This window comes from Branchiostoma lanceolatum, chromosome 16 (assembly GCF_035083965.1).
Source record: "Branchiostoma lanceolatum isolate klBraLanc5 chromosome 16, klBraLanc5.hap2, whole genome shotgun sequence".
Classification (NCBI taxonomy): Eukaryota; Metazoa; Chordata; class Leptocardii; order Amphioxiformes; family Branchiostomatidae; genus Branchiostoma; species Branchiostoma lanceolatum.
The window spans coordinates 10,469,898-10,482,610 of record NC_089737.1 but is presented as its reverse complement, the minus strand read 5'-3'; the positions used below and the strand labels follow the sequence as shown (position 1 = coordinate 10,482,610).

The 12,713-nt window shown below is 38.8% G+C and overlaps 1 protein-coding gene across 2 annotated transcripts; it reads left to right on the top strand.

Annotated features, from left to right (window-relative positions):
• Positions 1 to 4,265: 4,265 nt before the first annotated feature.
• Positions 4,266 to 12,712, top strand: LOC136421455 (acrosin-like). 2 transcript variants are annotated; one of them, XM_066408780.1, is made up of 11 exons: positions 4,266 to 4,510; positions 5,112 to 5,228; positions 5,888 to 6,021; positions 6,422 to 6,538; positions 6,839 to 7,015; positions 7,206 to 7,395; positions 9,741 to 9,866; positions 10,340 to 10,482; positions 11,047 to 11,192; positions 11,646 to 11,768; positions 12,036 to 12,712. In XM_066408780.1, exons 1-11 carry the CDS (start codon positions 4,395 to 4,397, stop codon positions 12,111 to 12,113), a joined length of 1,467 nt encoding a protein of 488 aa, XP_066264877.1. In that variant the 5' UTR covers positions 4,266 to 4,394; the 3' UTR covers positions 12,114 to 12,712. The 2 variants fall into 2 exon arrangements, with proteins under 2 accessions (XP_066264877.1, XP_066264876.1); XM_066408779.1 differs by having other exon boundaries at positions 5,112 to 5,233; positions 5,890 to 6,021.
• Position 12,713: the final 1 nt, after the last annotated feature.

Below are 12,713 nucleotides of genomic sequence, written 5' to 3'. Positions count from 1 at the left end.
ATATCAAAGTAATCCATCTAGGTCTTCTCAAGTTATCATATTGACAGACGGACACACACACACACACACACACACACACACACACACACACACACACACACATGCATACACACACAATATTGTTGGCATAGTGAGAATGTCGTAACGGTTAGGACTCCCATAATCCAGAGGTCCCGTGTTCAACTCCCTTGACATGCCACCGATTCTGTGCCCTTGAGAAAGTAATGTAACACACTTCTCTTACTGCACCCAGGTATACAAATGGGTATCTGACTTCGGGTTTGGGGTGGTAACAGGCGGTGAAAGGAGAGGGATGGGCACCACCTTCCAATATCGTGCCCTAGACACAGTGGATCGATAACCATACACTATTCCTGCGGCCTCAGAAAAGCTACATTCACCTTTTAGTGGCGATACTAGGTGGTGCGCGGCGCACGTCATTCGATCTTACGTCACAATTATCAGTAATCAACATCAATTTACTTGTCTTTACTCAAAATAGTCTGCGTTGTCTGTGTTTACGTCTCGAAGTGCATCATATAACAATGTATTGAAATTGACGTTGAAGTCCGTGTTCAAAAGCTGCATCTTGGACACACAAAAATTGTAGACAAACTTAACAATAAACAATTATGGCAAATTAGCACATAGTTTTAGGTAACAAGGGCGTGGTGACATGCATTGCATTTCCATGGCGACGATACTGGATACTGCAAGCATGCATATGAAATTTTAAGCTAAGACAACCATGTCTTTTTATTTAATGATACATACTGCCCAGCATACCGCCATGTGTACTGTAAATGTTTTATTCGTAATTTCTTAAATCTGAAAATACGAATAAAACATTTGGCATTGTCCAGGTTTACTTTTCATCTTAGTCGTTCATGATGTGAAATTAGCATGTTTATTTAAGTTGCATGGCTATATAATGCAATAATTGTTATATCACATATATCGCCCTAAATACTTAATGATGTTTATACAACCCTGACATCCAATGAAACCCTGGAAAAGCGGTCTTGGACTAAAAAGGAAATTTCAAAGGGTGTTGTTAAGGAAAGATTCGGAAAAAAAGGAAAATAACTAGCGCGGCCATCTAAAATAACTACTTCGGCCATTTTTCGCCTTACATTTTCGTTAATTATTTCATTCATAAAACGAAATAATTCATTGATTTGTGGTGACGATTAAAGTGAAGTGTAGGCATTGCCTACTCTAAACGTATGCACAGAGCACAGACGTTTCAGAATGATGTTTGAACATGAAGGCATAAATAAATTTTACTGCTGGAAAATTAATTGTACGCAATACAATACATGGCAACAAGAACAACCCCTCTACTCAGCAATGCTCCTGTATTCTAAAAATCGTGACCATGGGAATATGAATGGAATGGCGGATTGACATTGTGTAAGTTATTGTTAAACGTTTCTATCTGTTATGATACAGTCTCTCTTTTCTAAATCGCTAAACAATTTGGAGCTGAACGAGGTTGCCAGAAGGCAAAAGAGACACCAAGCCAAACAACAGCCTTCACCTGCGCTGCTTGTGGCAAACACTGCAAGAGTAAAGCTGGACTCGCCGCCCACGGACGAGTCCATCGACGCTGAACCGATCGTCCGTCAGGATGAAAAGGAGAAGAAGAAAAAGAAACATGCTTTGACCCAGTAACATAGACGCGTAGTCGAGACATGATAAGAGTATATTGAAATGTGTGGGGGGTCCCCAGCATAGCATGGATATACCAGAAAAAAGCATTAACAAAACAACCATTGGTCAAGTTCTGCTTGCTATATTTTGACAAAAACTAATGGTACCAACTCATGACATAGGCAGACAACATCGTGCTAAATACTTCGCCGATTCTGCTGAAAATAATGCGCCATAAACAATGCGTTGAGAACAGTACCACACTAATAGGTTTCCAAATTTAGAAACTATCTAACTGCTATCAGGGTGTGTCAAACGTGCATTTTTCGTAACCATAGTAAGTTGCAATGACGTAAAATGAAATTGACTGTGCCTATTCTGCTGAAAGTAAGGTGTCAAAAACAATGCGTTGAGAACAATACCACACTAATACGTTTCCAAATTTAGAAATTATCTAACCTTAATCAGGGTGTGTCAAACGTGCTTTTTCGTAACCATAGTAAGTTGCAATGACGTAAAATGAGACAACAATTGAATGTGCTTTCATAATTCCTGGAGACAATGGAAACTGCATTTCTGTTGCCCTGGAGATATTGTATAATATGGTGATATAAAAAGAGAAGCAGAGATTAGTTGTCTTCATTCTTCAGCTTACTTCTTCCCTAGGCCTGTAGGAAGAAACGAAAGGTGAGTGTTTTTTCTTAGTTGATTTATTATTTGCGAGTTGAAATATCTTAAAATTTCTGTTTCTTTGATTTTGGGAATGTACGTATTGAAAATGTAACGATTCACTGAAAGGCCATCTATTTACAAACCTTACTATGTCCTGCGTTATTGTGTCGATAACTTTAAAACCAACTGAAAAGCTAGTCGCAACTAGTTACAAAGCTCAAAAGCTTGCACAAGTAACATGTGTCTGTATTTTTCGACGGAAGTAAGAAAAGATTATCACCGAAAGTGATGCGTATCTATTACTATGTTTTCTCTTGATTATAGATATTAGAATATTCGGTACCTGTTATGACTCAGAAATGAATTTGGTCACGTTACATTAATGTGTTGTCTAAGAAACCGATATTTTCCATCGGACGGAAACTATCAAGCGACGAAAAATGGACCTATAACTTCATGTATTGAATGTGATCCGTGATGTGAAAGTATTATTTGAAAGCAACAAAACACAGCAAAAGATACAAAACACACAAGATTTTAGATGAATAAGATTCGTTTGAACTGCTAATGTGATTTATGGTCGCTCAACGATCGCCACATCGGTGAAAGTTTGTATAACTTTCACATAATGGACCATAAATAATTTCTAAAGTCATAGCTCATACAGATACAATTTTCGTCGCTTAACTGTCGACATCTAGTAAAAAAGGTGGGTCTCGGTACGTCAAAAATGCTTTCTTCAAACTAATAAGCTCAAGTAGGTAGATTACAAAAACTAAAAAAATGCAAGGACAGTTTCAATTTTGGAATTTTGGCCTAAAATAATTTACAGTTTCCGTCTGTGAATATACAAGTTCTACTCTATGTATAAAATTGTACCCGAGAAGTTCTGTATACGTCAAAAGGAGTAAAAGCTTAGTCGATCGATCCTACAACAAGAACCAAAAAGAGATCGCAGCGCTTCTAAAAAGTTGAATTGCCCACATAGTTGTAAAAGCGCATAATTTTGACGTACCTTTATATTTTTTTCTAAAAAAAAAAGAATTTCTAGTATGTCATTGCGAAAGTTTTACATCAAATGTTTCTAGATCAAGTCGGTGAAACCGGTTTGTCCTGTCAAAATGCCAAAATTTTACTTGTCTGCAATTGTCTTGCGCTTAGATCGTGTTGCCATATGTTTGTTAATTGTTTTATTTTCTTACTTTTGCTCATCTTACGCTTTTGTGAACCTTGTAGACAAAAGAAACTCACAATGATTCTGAAATAAAACTTGATTATTTTCTCGACAGAAGATGCGGTTCTTGACGGTGGTGTTGCTGATGGCGCTTGGCGTTGCCATGGTAACCAATATGGCGGAGGCGGGAAAATTCAAACAATCTGTGAAGGCGATCGTCCGACAGGTTGTGGAGAAAAGTCGGATTCCTACACCAGTTCCACGGACAGGGGACGGTAAAGGTAAACATCGCTTTCCTTTCCACTACTAGATACAAAAAAGTTGATGAAATGATTTCCCATTTAAGAGGAGGAAATAACTTTTGGCTTAAAAGCTTTCACTAAGAACACCTAGAAACCACACCAAATTGTGTTATTTCTAGTCTATGGGACACTAGTTCTTGAATCCCTTTTTGTTGTTACACACTTGTGTCTAACTTACTGCATTAAGCCCCAATGGGGCATGAATATGCAATAAACTTATTGTACAGTACTAGTTGCTTGTATGAAAGTTCATTGTCAATGAACACAACGCGCATAATACACTGATGACAGTTTTCCACCATATCAGCTGTAAAAGATGAGATGTACGGAATAATGGAGATATGTATTTTAACATATGTGCGATTTTAGCCTGCAACTGGAAACTGGTTAGAGCACTTCTATCAAGCCTTCCTCTAATTCGAATATTGCGAATTAAAAAATTAAGACTTAAAGCTAAAAGTGTGTGATATTTTTGCCTTTTAGAGAGAAACGCTGTCGCCTGTGGTGGCGATCTAACGACCGCATCCGGGACCTTGACGTCACCTAATTATCCAAGCAACTACCCAGACAGCGCAGACTGTATTTGGCGGATCATGCCGCCTAGCGGAGGTCCTGTATCACTGCAGTTCCAGGACTTGCAGACAGAAAACGGATACGACCACGTGTCTGTGTACGACGGTCTGACTGTAAACGACCCTCTGCTTGGAAAGTGAGTAGAAAATGAAAAAATAATTCATATCATGACATTTTTTTCATTATTCGTAATTCTTGGGGAAATGACAGCGAGGAGACTGGTATTCGACCGGTTTCGACTTTATTCAGTCTTTTTCAAGAATGACGGAGATCGGACCACTCCTCCTTTTATACCTTTTTTGTGCCTCCCTAGTGCAGGGCGCTCTAAATTGAGCTTAAGATATTTTTTCATTAGTTCGGACTACTGATTACTCGTTTGGTCGATTTCTTGTTTGTTCTATTTGTCAAAGTCATCTCAAGTCAACATTTTTTACTCGGCTAGACCAGGCATGACTCTCTTACCACAAAATCATGTTAGATTAATTGTCTATCCAACTAGTATTAATGTAGTTATTTTTCTAGATATGATACATAATCACGTAATGAATCTATTGTCCTAGATGGAAAATATGTATAAGTAAAATCATATCTGTTGGCCTTTTATAACAATATGTTACGACTATGTTTTATTATGATTTCCTTAAGAAAAATCAGCAATGCTCTGATTTTTTTATTTTACTCTAGATATTTTTTTACAACTTGTTCAAACATTACATTTTTAATCATGACTTTTTTAGGCTCACCGGAAGTAGTCCTCCAGCTGACCCTGTTTCCGGCACAAACACGCTAGGCATGCTGGTCGTCTTCAAAAGTGACTACAGTCTCAACCAAAAGGGCTTTACTGCAACTTACACCTCCGGTAAATATTGTAATTCTTTTATGGGATATTTTGAAATTATGTCATAATCATATCAAGTTGGTTGAAAAAGCAAGGAGATTGAAATTAGATTTTAAAAAGATTTAAAGACCGGGTTTACAAATACATTTCCAAAACACTCTTGGAGTACATCAGTAGCCGAAGTTTGACTCAGCGGAGTCGACTTAGGACTGTGTAAACAGACATTTAGGGTACTCAAGTACCCTTTTCCCGGACTCGACTTAAGTAACTTCAAAATCATATTCAAGTCGGTCAGTAGGAAAAGGGTACTTGAGTACCATAAATTTCTGTTTACACACTTCTGAGTCGACTTTATTGAGTCGGACTTCCGTTGAGTGTACTCCGAGTCGACTTGAAAAGCGCGTGTCTAAATCCAGCCATAGTTTACAAGCATTATTACGACAATGCGACGTTTTGATAGGCGGGAATGCGAATGAGATCCTTTCTTATCTAGTTCCCTGTAGTAATGTGACATTGACTTTAGTATATGTCGTCATTGTCATTGTATAGCTCTGATTAGCAGCTATACTTTGGGTACATCAGGTGAAGAAATACACAGCGTGAGTTTCGTCACCACACGCGGTGTTGGCACGCGCGTGTATCTAATCACTGTTCATGGTCACTACCTATCCATACAGCGGCCGGAACCCCTACTCCGACCGAATGTACCCAGTACACCTGCCCGTCGTCACGTGAGTGCATCCACTGGAGATGGCTATGCGATGACGTCAGAGACTGCGCCGACGGAAGTGACGAAAACAAATGTTTCCGTAAGTTTCCGTTTTAATTCAGCATGTTTGTGACAAAATTGTAAAATGTCCAGTGCTATGCACCGTAGAGATTGTTACCGTTCACTTTAAGTAAGAATCTCCAACCAATAGGAGTTAAGGATTGTTTTATCACCATAAAAACCAATCCAATGTGAGCTCGGGATTCTTTGAAACAGGTTATCACAGCCTCCGCCATCATGATAACAGACAGTTCTAGGTCTGCCAGTTGTTGACCGATGTTGGCGCATATGCAAAAATCAACTTAGACTTCATCAAGCTTTTAGGGCTAACCAGTAAAAGGGCGGCTAGAAACGCGATTTAATCAAGTTAGGGCATAGAACGATTGAACTCACAAAAAGTGAAGTTTATGTATTTACTAACTGTTGTTCTAAATTTTCAGAATGTGACGCCGACAAGCGTCAGCCCAGCAAGATGCCAGAGAGCTGGGTTTGCGACGGAATAACTGACTGTCATGACGGGGCGGACGAGTCAAACTGCAACGATGGACAAGTCTTTGGTAAGAATCACCTTTAGTTAATTTTTCAACCAACTTATGTGTTCATGTACTATTCAATCTCACATTATCCCCCAATGAACCCTTAAACCGCCACTGTAAAATCTAGAACCTTTTTCATCACCAATGTTTAGCACTTTTTGATAATGAAAAAACTTTGTACATCAACTGGGATTACTAACTAGTCTGTCTATTTTAGATTTCTAATCTTTGATAATGGACCACCATTGAACATTAGGCATTATTGTTGTTTTCTGTAATAAAGGAATACCATTTTGACATGTAATGATTTAATATCCACAGAGGCCACGTGGTCTGAATGGTCGGAGTGGAGCGAGTGTTCTGCTGAGTGTGAGGGTACAAGGCAACGCACACGCACCTGCAACGTACCGGAAGGCGCACCATCTTATATCACGTGCACCGGAAATGACGTTCAGATCGAGGCTTGTGGCTCACCCGGGCCATGCACTGTTGAACCACGTAAGTCCATTTGAAATGATATTGCAGTAACCTACTGGGGCTAATAAATGTAGTTATATGTTAGGTCAGCTTTCTGAAACGGAGTTGTTACAAAACGTTCAGACGAAAGATAACGATTTATCTCATTGGTTAAAGTTTGGTTAATCTGATCTTCATCTGACCAATGGCGTACTACTATTGATTCAAACAGAGAACGGTTGCGGAACCCGCCAATCAGAGAGAAGCAATGAGCGCATCATCAACGGTCAGGATGCGCAGCGGGGGGCGTGGCCCTGGCAGGTGCAGCTGAAGCGAGGCTCGGGCACCACCCCGTTCTGCGGCGGCACTTTGATTGACAGGGAGTGGGTCCTGTCCGCCGCTCACTGTTTCCACGGTTTCAAGTAAGTTTTGGTCAAACAAACTCTTTTTTAAGAATGCAATTGACGAATAAAGGATGAATGAAAAACATCTTACTATGATATTTGACTGCAAATATTTCCGCTCTCCCTCTTACTCTTACTCATTCTCTTTCTCTCTTTTTACAAGCCTGTATATAGCTTGTATATAAGCCCGCTCGAAATTTCGAGTACGCATGTGCAGTGTCAAAGGTGAAAGCCCCTGGCTTGTAAACAGTTCTCGTCTCGAAATTGTCTAGATTTGCATAACACTGCTCAGACGGGTTTGCCTACGTTTCAGGGGCATTTACCTTTGACGCTGCACATACGTTCTCGAAATTCAAAGTAGGCTTATTATCTTCGCCGAGGAACTCGAAGTAGATTATGTTTTCGGTTGAGCCGGCTGTTGTGTGGGTCTTTATGTATGTACAAGAGTATAACTCGGGAAACCTTTGATGGATCTTCATGATATTTGGTAGGTGTGTAGTGGTTGTGCAAAGGAAGGTCAAGTTTAAAAATCGTTTACCTGGCGTTTTCCAACAATACTGCAGCGGACTTTTAATTTTTCTGTGTTTGTATGTAGGCAAAAAAAGTGACGGAAACGTTGATGGATCTCAATGATTTTTGGTAGTTTGGAAGAGATTGTGGGAACGGAAGTCAAGTTTAAAAATGATTTATTTGGCGCCTTCCTACAGAACTGCAGCAGGCTTTGTATGTGTGAGAGTTTGTATGTCGCCAACATAACTCGAGGAGCTATTGGCGGTTGTGCATGATATTTCGTGGATAGGTAGTGATGTCAAACTTCGATAATGGGCCTCCTATCGGGTATTTGAGGTACGGCATTTGAGGTTCAACGTTTGAGGCCAAATTTTCTGGAGGCGTCAGGTTCATAATTTTTTGGTAGTAAATAGCTTCTGGGACGGCAAGTGAGTGGTGGGAATTGAGGCCCCCTAGCGAGCGTTTGGAACTGCAGTTGGCGTTTTTGTTAATACATTTGGAGACGAATAACTCCAGCAGGGATTGACGGATTATCATGATTTATGGCATGTGTAAATGGTGATGCTTTACATAACTGAATACTTGTCATGCAAATAAGACGATAATTTGCATAATAAATGAGGAAAGTTTATAAATTCGCCGAAAGCTTGTTGTCAAATTTCGGGAAAGTGCTATGGTAACGATTTTGAAGTGGTGTACAGCTCTTGGGGCAGGGAGTAAGTGATGTAAGTTTAGACCCCCTAGTGGCTTGCTTAGAACTGCAGTGGGCTTTTTTTATGTTATGATATTATGATATTATGATATTATGATATTATGATATTATGATATTATGATATTATGATATTATGATATTATGATATTATGATATTATGATATTATGATATTATGATATTATGATATTGTGATATTGTGATATTATGATATTATGGTATTATGATATTATTATATTATTATATTATAATATTATGATATTATGATATTGTAAATTTATGATATTATGATATTATGATATTATGATATTATGATATCATGATATTATGATATTATGATATTATGATATTATGATATTATGATATTATGATATTATGATATTATGATATTATGATATTATGATATTATGATATTATGATATTATGATATTATGATATTATGATATTATGATATTATGATATTATGATATTATGATATTATGATATTATGATATTATGATATTATGATATTATGATATTATGATATTATGATATTATGAACTGCACCACTGCTAGGTGCGGAAAAGTCACATATACATGTACATTTCAAAATGTGTATGATGTGGAATAAAGATTTATTCTATTCATATATATTGACTGTGCCATTTCATCATCACTTTCAACTTACAACACTGCAATATCGAACCTTTGTGGCCCATGTGATATCAACATACTCATATTTTGTCATGACCAGTTATAACATATACAGTTGTATCAGCACACTCTACACATATACTAGTCCTGTACCACCAAATGATTTTTAACCCTATCTAGACTGGACTCATTCGCCCCATCATAACTTCCAAATGGTATGGTGCATGATCAAATTTGCAGAATGATAAGCACGTAAATATCAATCACTCTCCATAATAAACCTTGATTTTTTGACGAAGATAATGTGTTCGTGGAACTCTAGTTGCATTCTTGTAATGTAATTGAAACGCTATAGGTTGTTTATTGAAGCTTTTGCAAAAACGCGAATGAATAAACTCCTTTCTCTGCAATATCCAACATGTGATTAGAATTTAAGTAACTGTACAGTTTGTAATTAATATATTGCAATGTGAATGTGAATTAACAAGGGTGCTGTTTGTAAAATTTCAGCTGGAGCCCGACCGACCTCCATATCGTGATCGGGGCACACACCCTGCGCACCCCTCCCATAGACCAAGGCTCCATTGTGGCCACTCCCATACAGTTCTTCGTCAAGGAAGACTACGATCAAAACAGGTGAGTTTTTTTAGATCTTTGCATATAGCGAGTTTTTTCTCACTCTTTTCCTACATCGATAAAAAAGGGCAGCCATGTTGGTGTCTTTAATTTGCATATTAACGGACCCACGCTAGGATGGCGTTTTAAATGTAATGCGCACGTTTAATGAATTCTTCTGTTTCTCTTTTATAAGAACTGTATACAAATGATAGCGTTTATTTGAGAGGGTTAAAAGATACCCAGGTGTCTGATAAAGCTTTAGCTACTATTCACTATAATGCTAAATGCTACGCTGGCCTCCATATTGTTGTCCCTATGACGTCACGGGACACGTTCGATGCATTATATTTCAAAACAAAGCATATTTCTTCAGTGTTCATGTCAATTGGGAATACGAGTAGGCCAGAACTCGTAGTATTATGTTTGATTGATTGATTGATTGATCAATGAAATAAGCGTGTGAAGTAATCATTGCTTCTTACCATCCCCAGGATCAACAACGATATTGTCCTGATCAAGATCCCACCAGTGGACTTCCCTACTGAGTACATCAACTCGGCCTGTCTACCAGACGCACAGGAGACGTTCGACAGCTCTTCCCTGTGTTTCACCACAGGTTGGGGAGTCACTGAACGTAAGTCAAAATTAAGAATCGGTTTTCCGATAGCACCAGCACTGCAGTGACATTTTACGTTCGCATAGGGGCGCCACTGCAACGTACTCGTTCTCTTCTATCCACGTATTACTTAGAAAAGTAGAGATTTTTTTAATAGGTGATTTAGATCACACACGGAAAAGTTTAAAGTCACAATCATTCCCACACTTGATGCGTATTTCATTTTCTATAGCCCTAGTGCCGTACAGCTGTGCAAACGTTACCACTGTGGTAGTGGTGGACATCTAACTACCATACTCTTTCTTCTATATGCTGCGTGCTAAGCAGAGAAAGCAGTTTATGTATTACCTTTGTGTGTTATTGGGGGTATTTCACCGAAAATATATCCTGAACTAAACGGCAGCGTTTGCTCAATCGGTAATCTATTCAATAGGTATCAGAATTAAACTAAACTCGATGGTTTATTAGGAAGTTGAAGGAACCGACCATTGATTCTCAATGAACTATCCAACTGTCCGACATATGTATCAACCAGGTGTGCTGTTCTGAATCCTAACATTTGTGTTCCTGCCGCTTGCACAGAGGGACGCTTGTCGGATGTACTGCAGGAGGCCCGAGTACCCCTCATCGACAACGGAGTGTGCAACGGTCCCACCTCATACGCAGGCGCACTGACGGACAAGATGCTGTGTGCTGGCTACCTGGCTGGGGGAGTTGACGCTTGTCAGGTCAGAACTAAAATGCATTTGATCGATATCTTATTAATATACTTCACAATGATAGTAGTAATTTAAAACAAAAAAGGTGCACATAGAAAGTAAAAACTGTTATTTCTTAAACGTTTGCTAATCTTCTTGCATATGATTTGGTTGAGATTACTCTGTCTTTTGCCCCCTTTTCTGCGTTATAAAATATAAGTCCATGCTCAAATGATGTGAGCTGTTTGGGGACTATCCTACCGCTATAAAGACACGTTGAAACATAGAAAGGGCCACAAAAGACCAACGAAACAGCCTTGACTGATTTGTATGCTTGGAGATCGAGGTCTTGCCGTGCTTGTTCATTTACAGCATGAATGTTTTGACTGATCGTAATTTCTAAAGACTTTCAATTTGGAGAAGAACCAATCAGAAACTGTTGAGTATCACACACTTAAACGTTATTTTCCCTTATACCAACAGGGTGACTCAGGGGGTCCGCTGGTTTGTCAGAACAGCCAGGGCCGCTGGTCTCTGGTCGGCATTACGTCATGGGGCTACGGGTGCGCCAGCGAGAACTACCCAGGAGTCTATGCGCGTGTACAGGTGAGCAGACATTTGATTAAATCAACTTCTTCTGTCAATGTCTAAAACAGAGATTACATCAAATACCTATCTATAGTTATTCTATCGTGAACGTATGCGGTATAATTGAATGTAGTTATGTATGGTGCTGATGGAATGGCAAGGTAATGCGTGCTCAGATGTTAACAAATGTTCGATTGTTAGTTAGTTAGCTTGTGTGCTTGCAAGATTCCATTCTTGGAAGACACTTGCAATTGTACTGACAAATCTTGTTTCTTTCACCATCAGTCATTCCTGCCATGGATCGCGGACAAAATGGCGGCCAACCGAGACTCTGTGGCTCCCGAAGGATCAGGGGATAACTAAGGAAGCGGGGAACGAGAGCATGACGTCAGATGGGAACGAGGTCATGTCGCCGAAAAGTAGTGTCAAGACACTAAATCCAAGCTTAGATGTTGTGCTGAATGTGCTATTTAAGCATTCAAATGCAATCGTGATTATTTTAGATGTAACGATGAAAGCAAAATAGGAAGGATACCGAAGCATACTGAAAATTGTAGAGTTGAGTACTGCACTCTAGCTATAGGTAACAATCAATTCAAAAGTCACAGTATGTCAAGTCTGTTCAGGTATCTTAGATATGTATAAATATTGTTATGAACGTGTTGCATCAAGTGTAGGAATAGATTTTCAATTTGATTGATGTTGAGTATAAGTTGGGTAGATAGTAAGAAACGACATCGTACATCAAAATTTTGTCACTTTGACAATTTGTATTAAGGCATGAGCTAGCTATCAACGTGTAAGCAGTCTTTCTCCAGCCATCTTTTCTATGGTTAAGATGATTTGTCATTATTAACGTATAATCTTTTAGATTGACTATCTATTACTTAATGTATGATCTAAGAATGAAAAGCTGATTTGTAAATGCATTTCTTGTGTCAATAAAGGTAATTGAACTACTAC

Coding starts and splice junctions, on each gene's coding strand:
- LOC136421455 (XM_066408779.1), top strand. CDS start 4,395: ATGCCGCCTAGCGGAGGTCCTGTATCACTGCAGTTCCAGGACTTGCAG. Junction 6,539..6,838: donor CAACGATGGACAAGTCTTTG/GTAAGAATCACC, acceptor TAATATCCACAG/AGGCCACGTGGTCTGAATGG. Junction 7,016..7,205: donor GCCATGCACTGTTGAACCAC/GTAAGTCCATTT, acceptor TGATTCAAACAG/AGAACGGTTGCGGAACCCGC.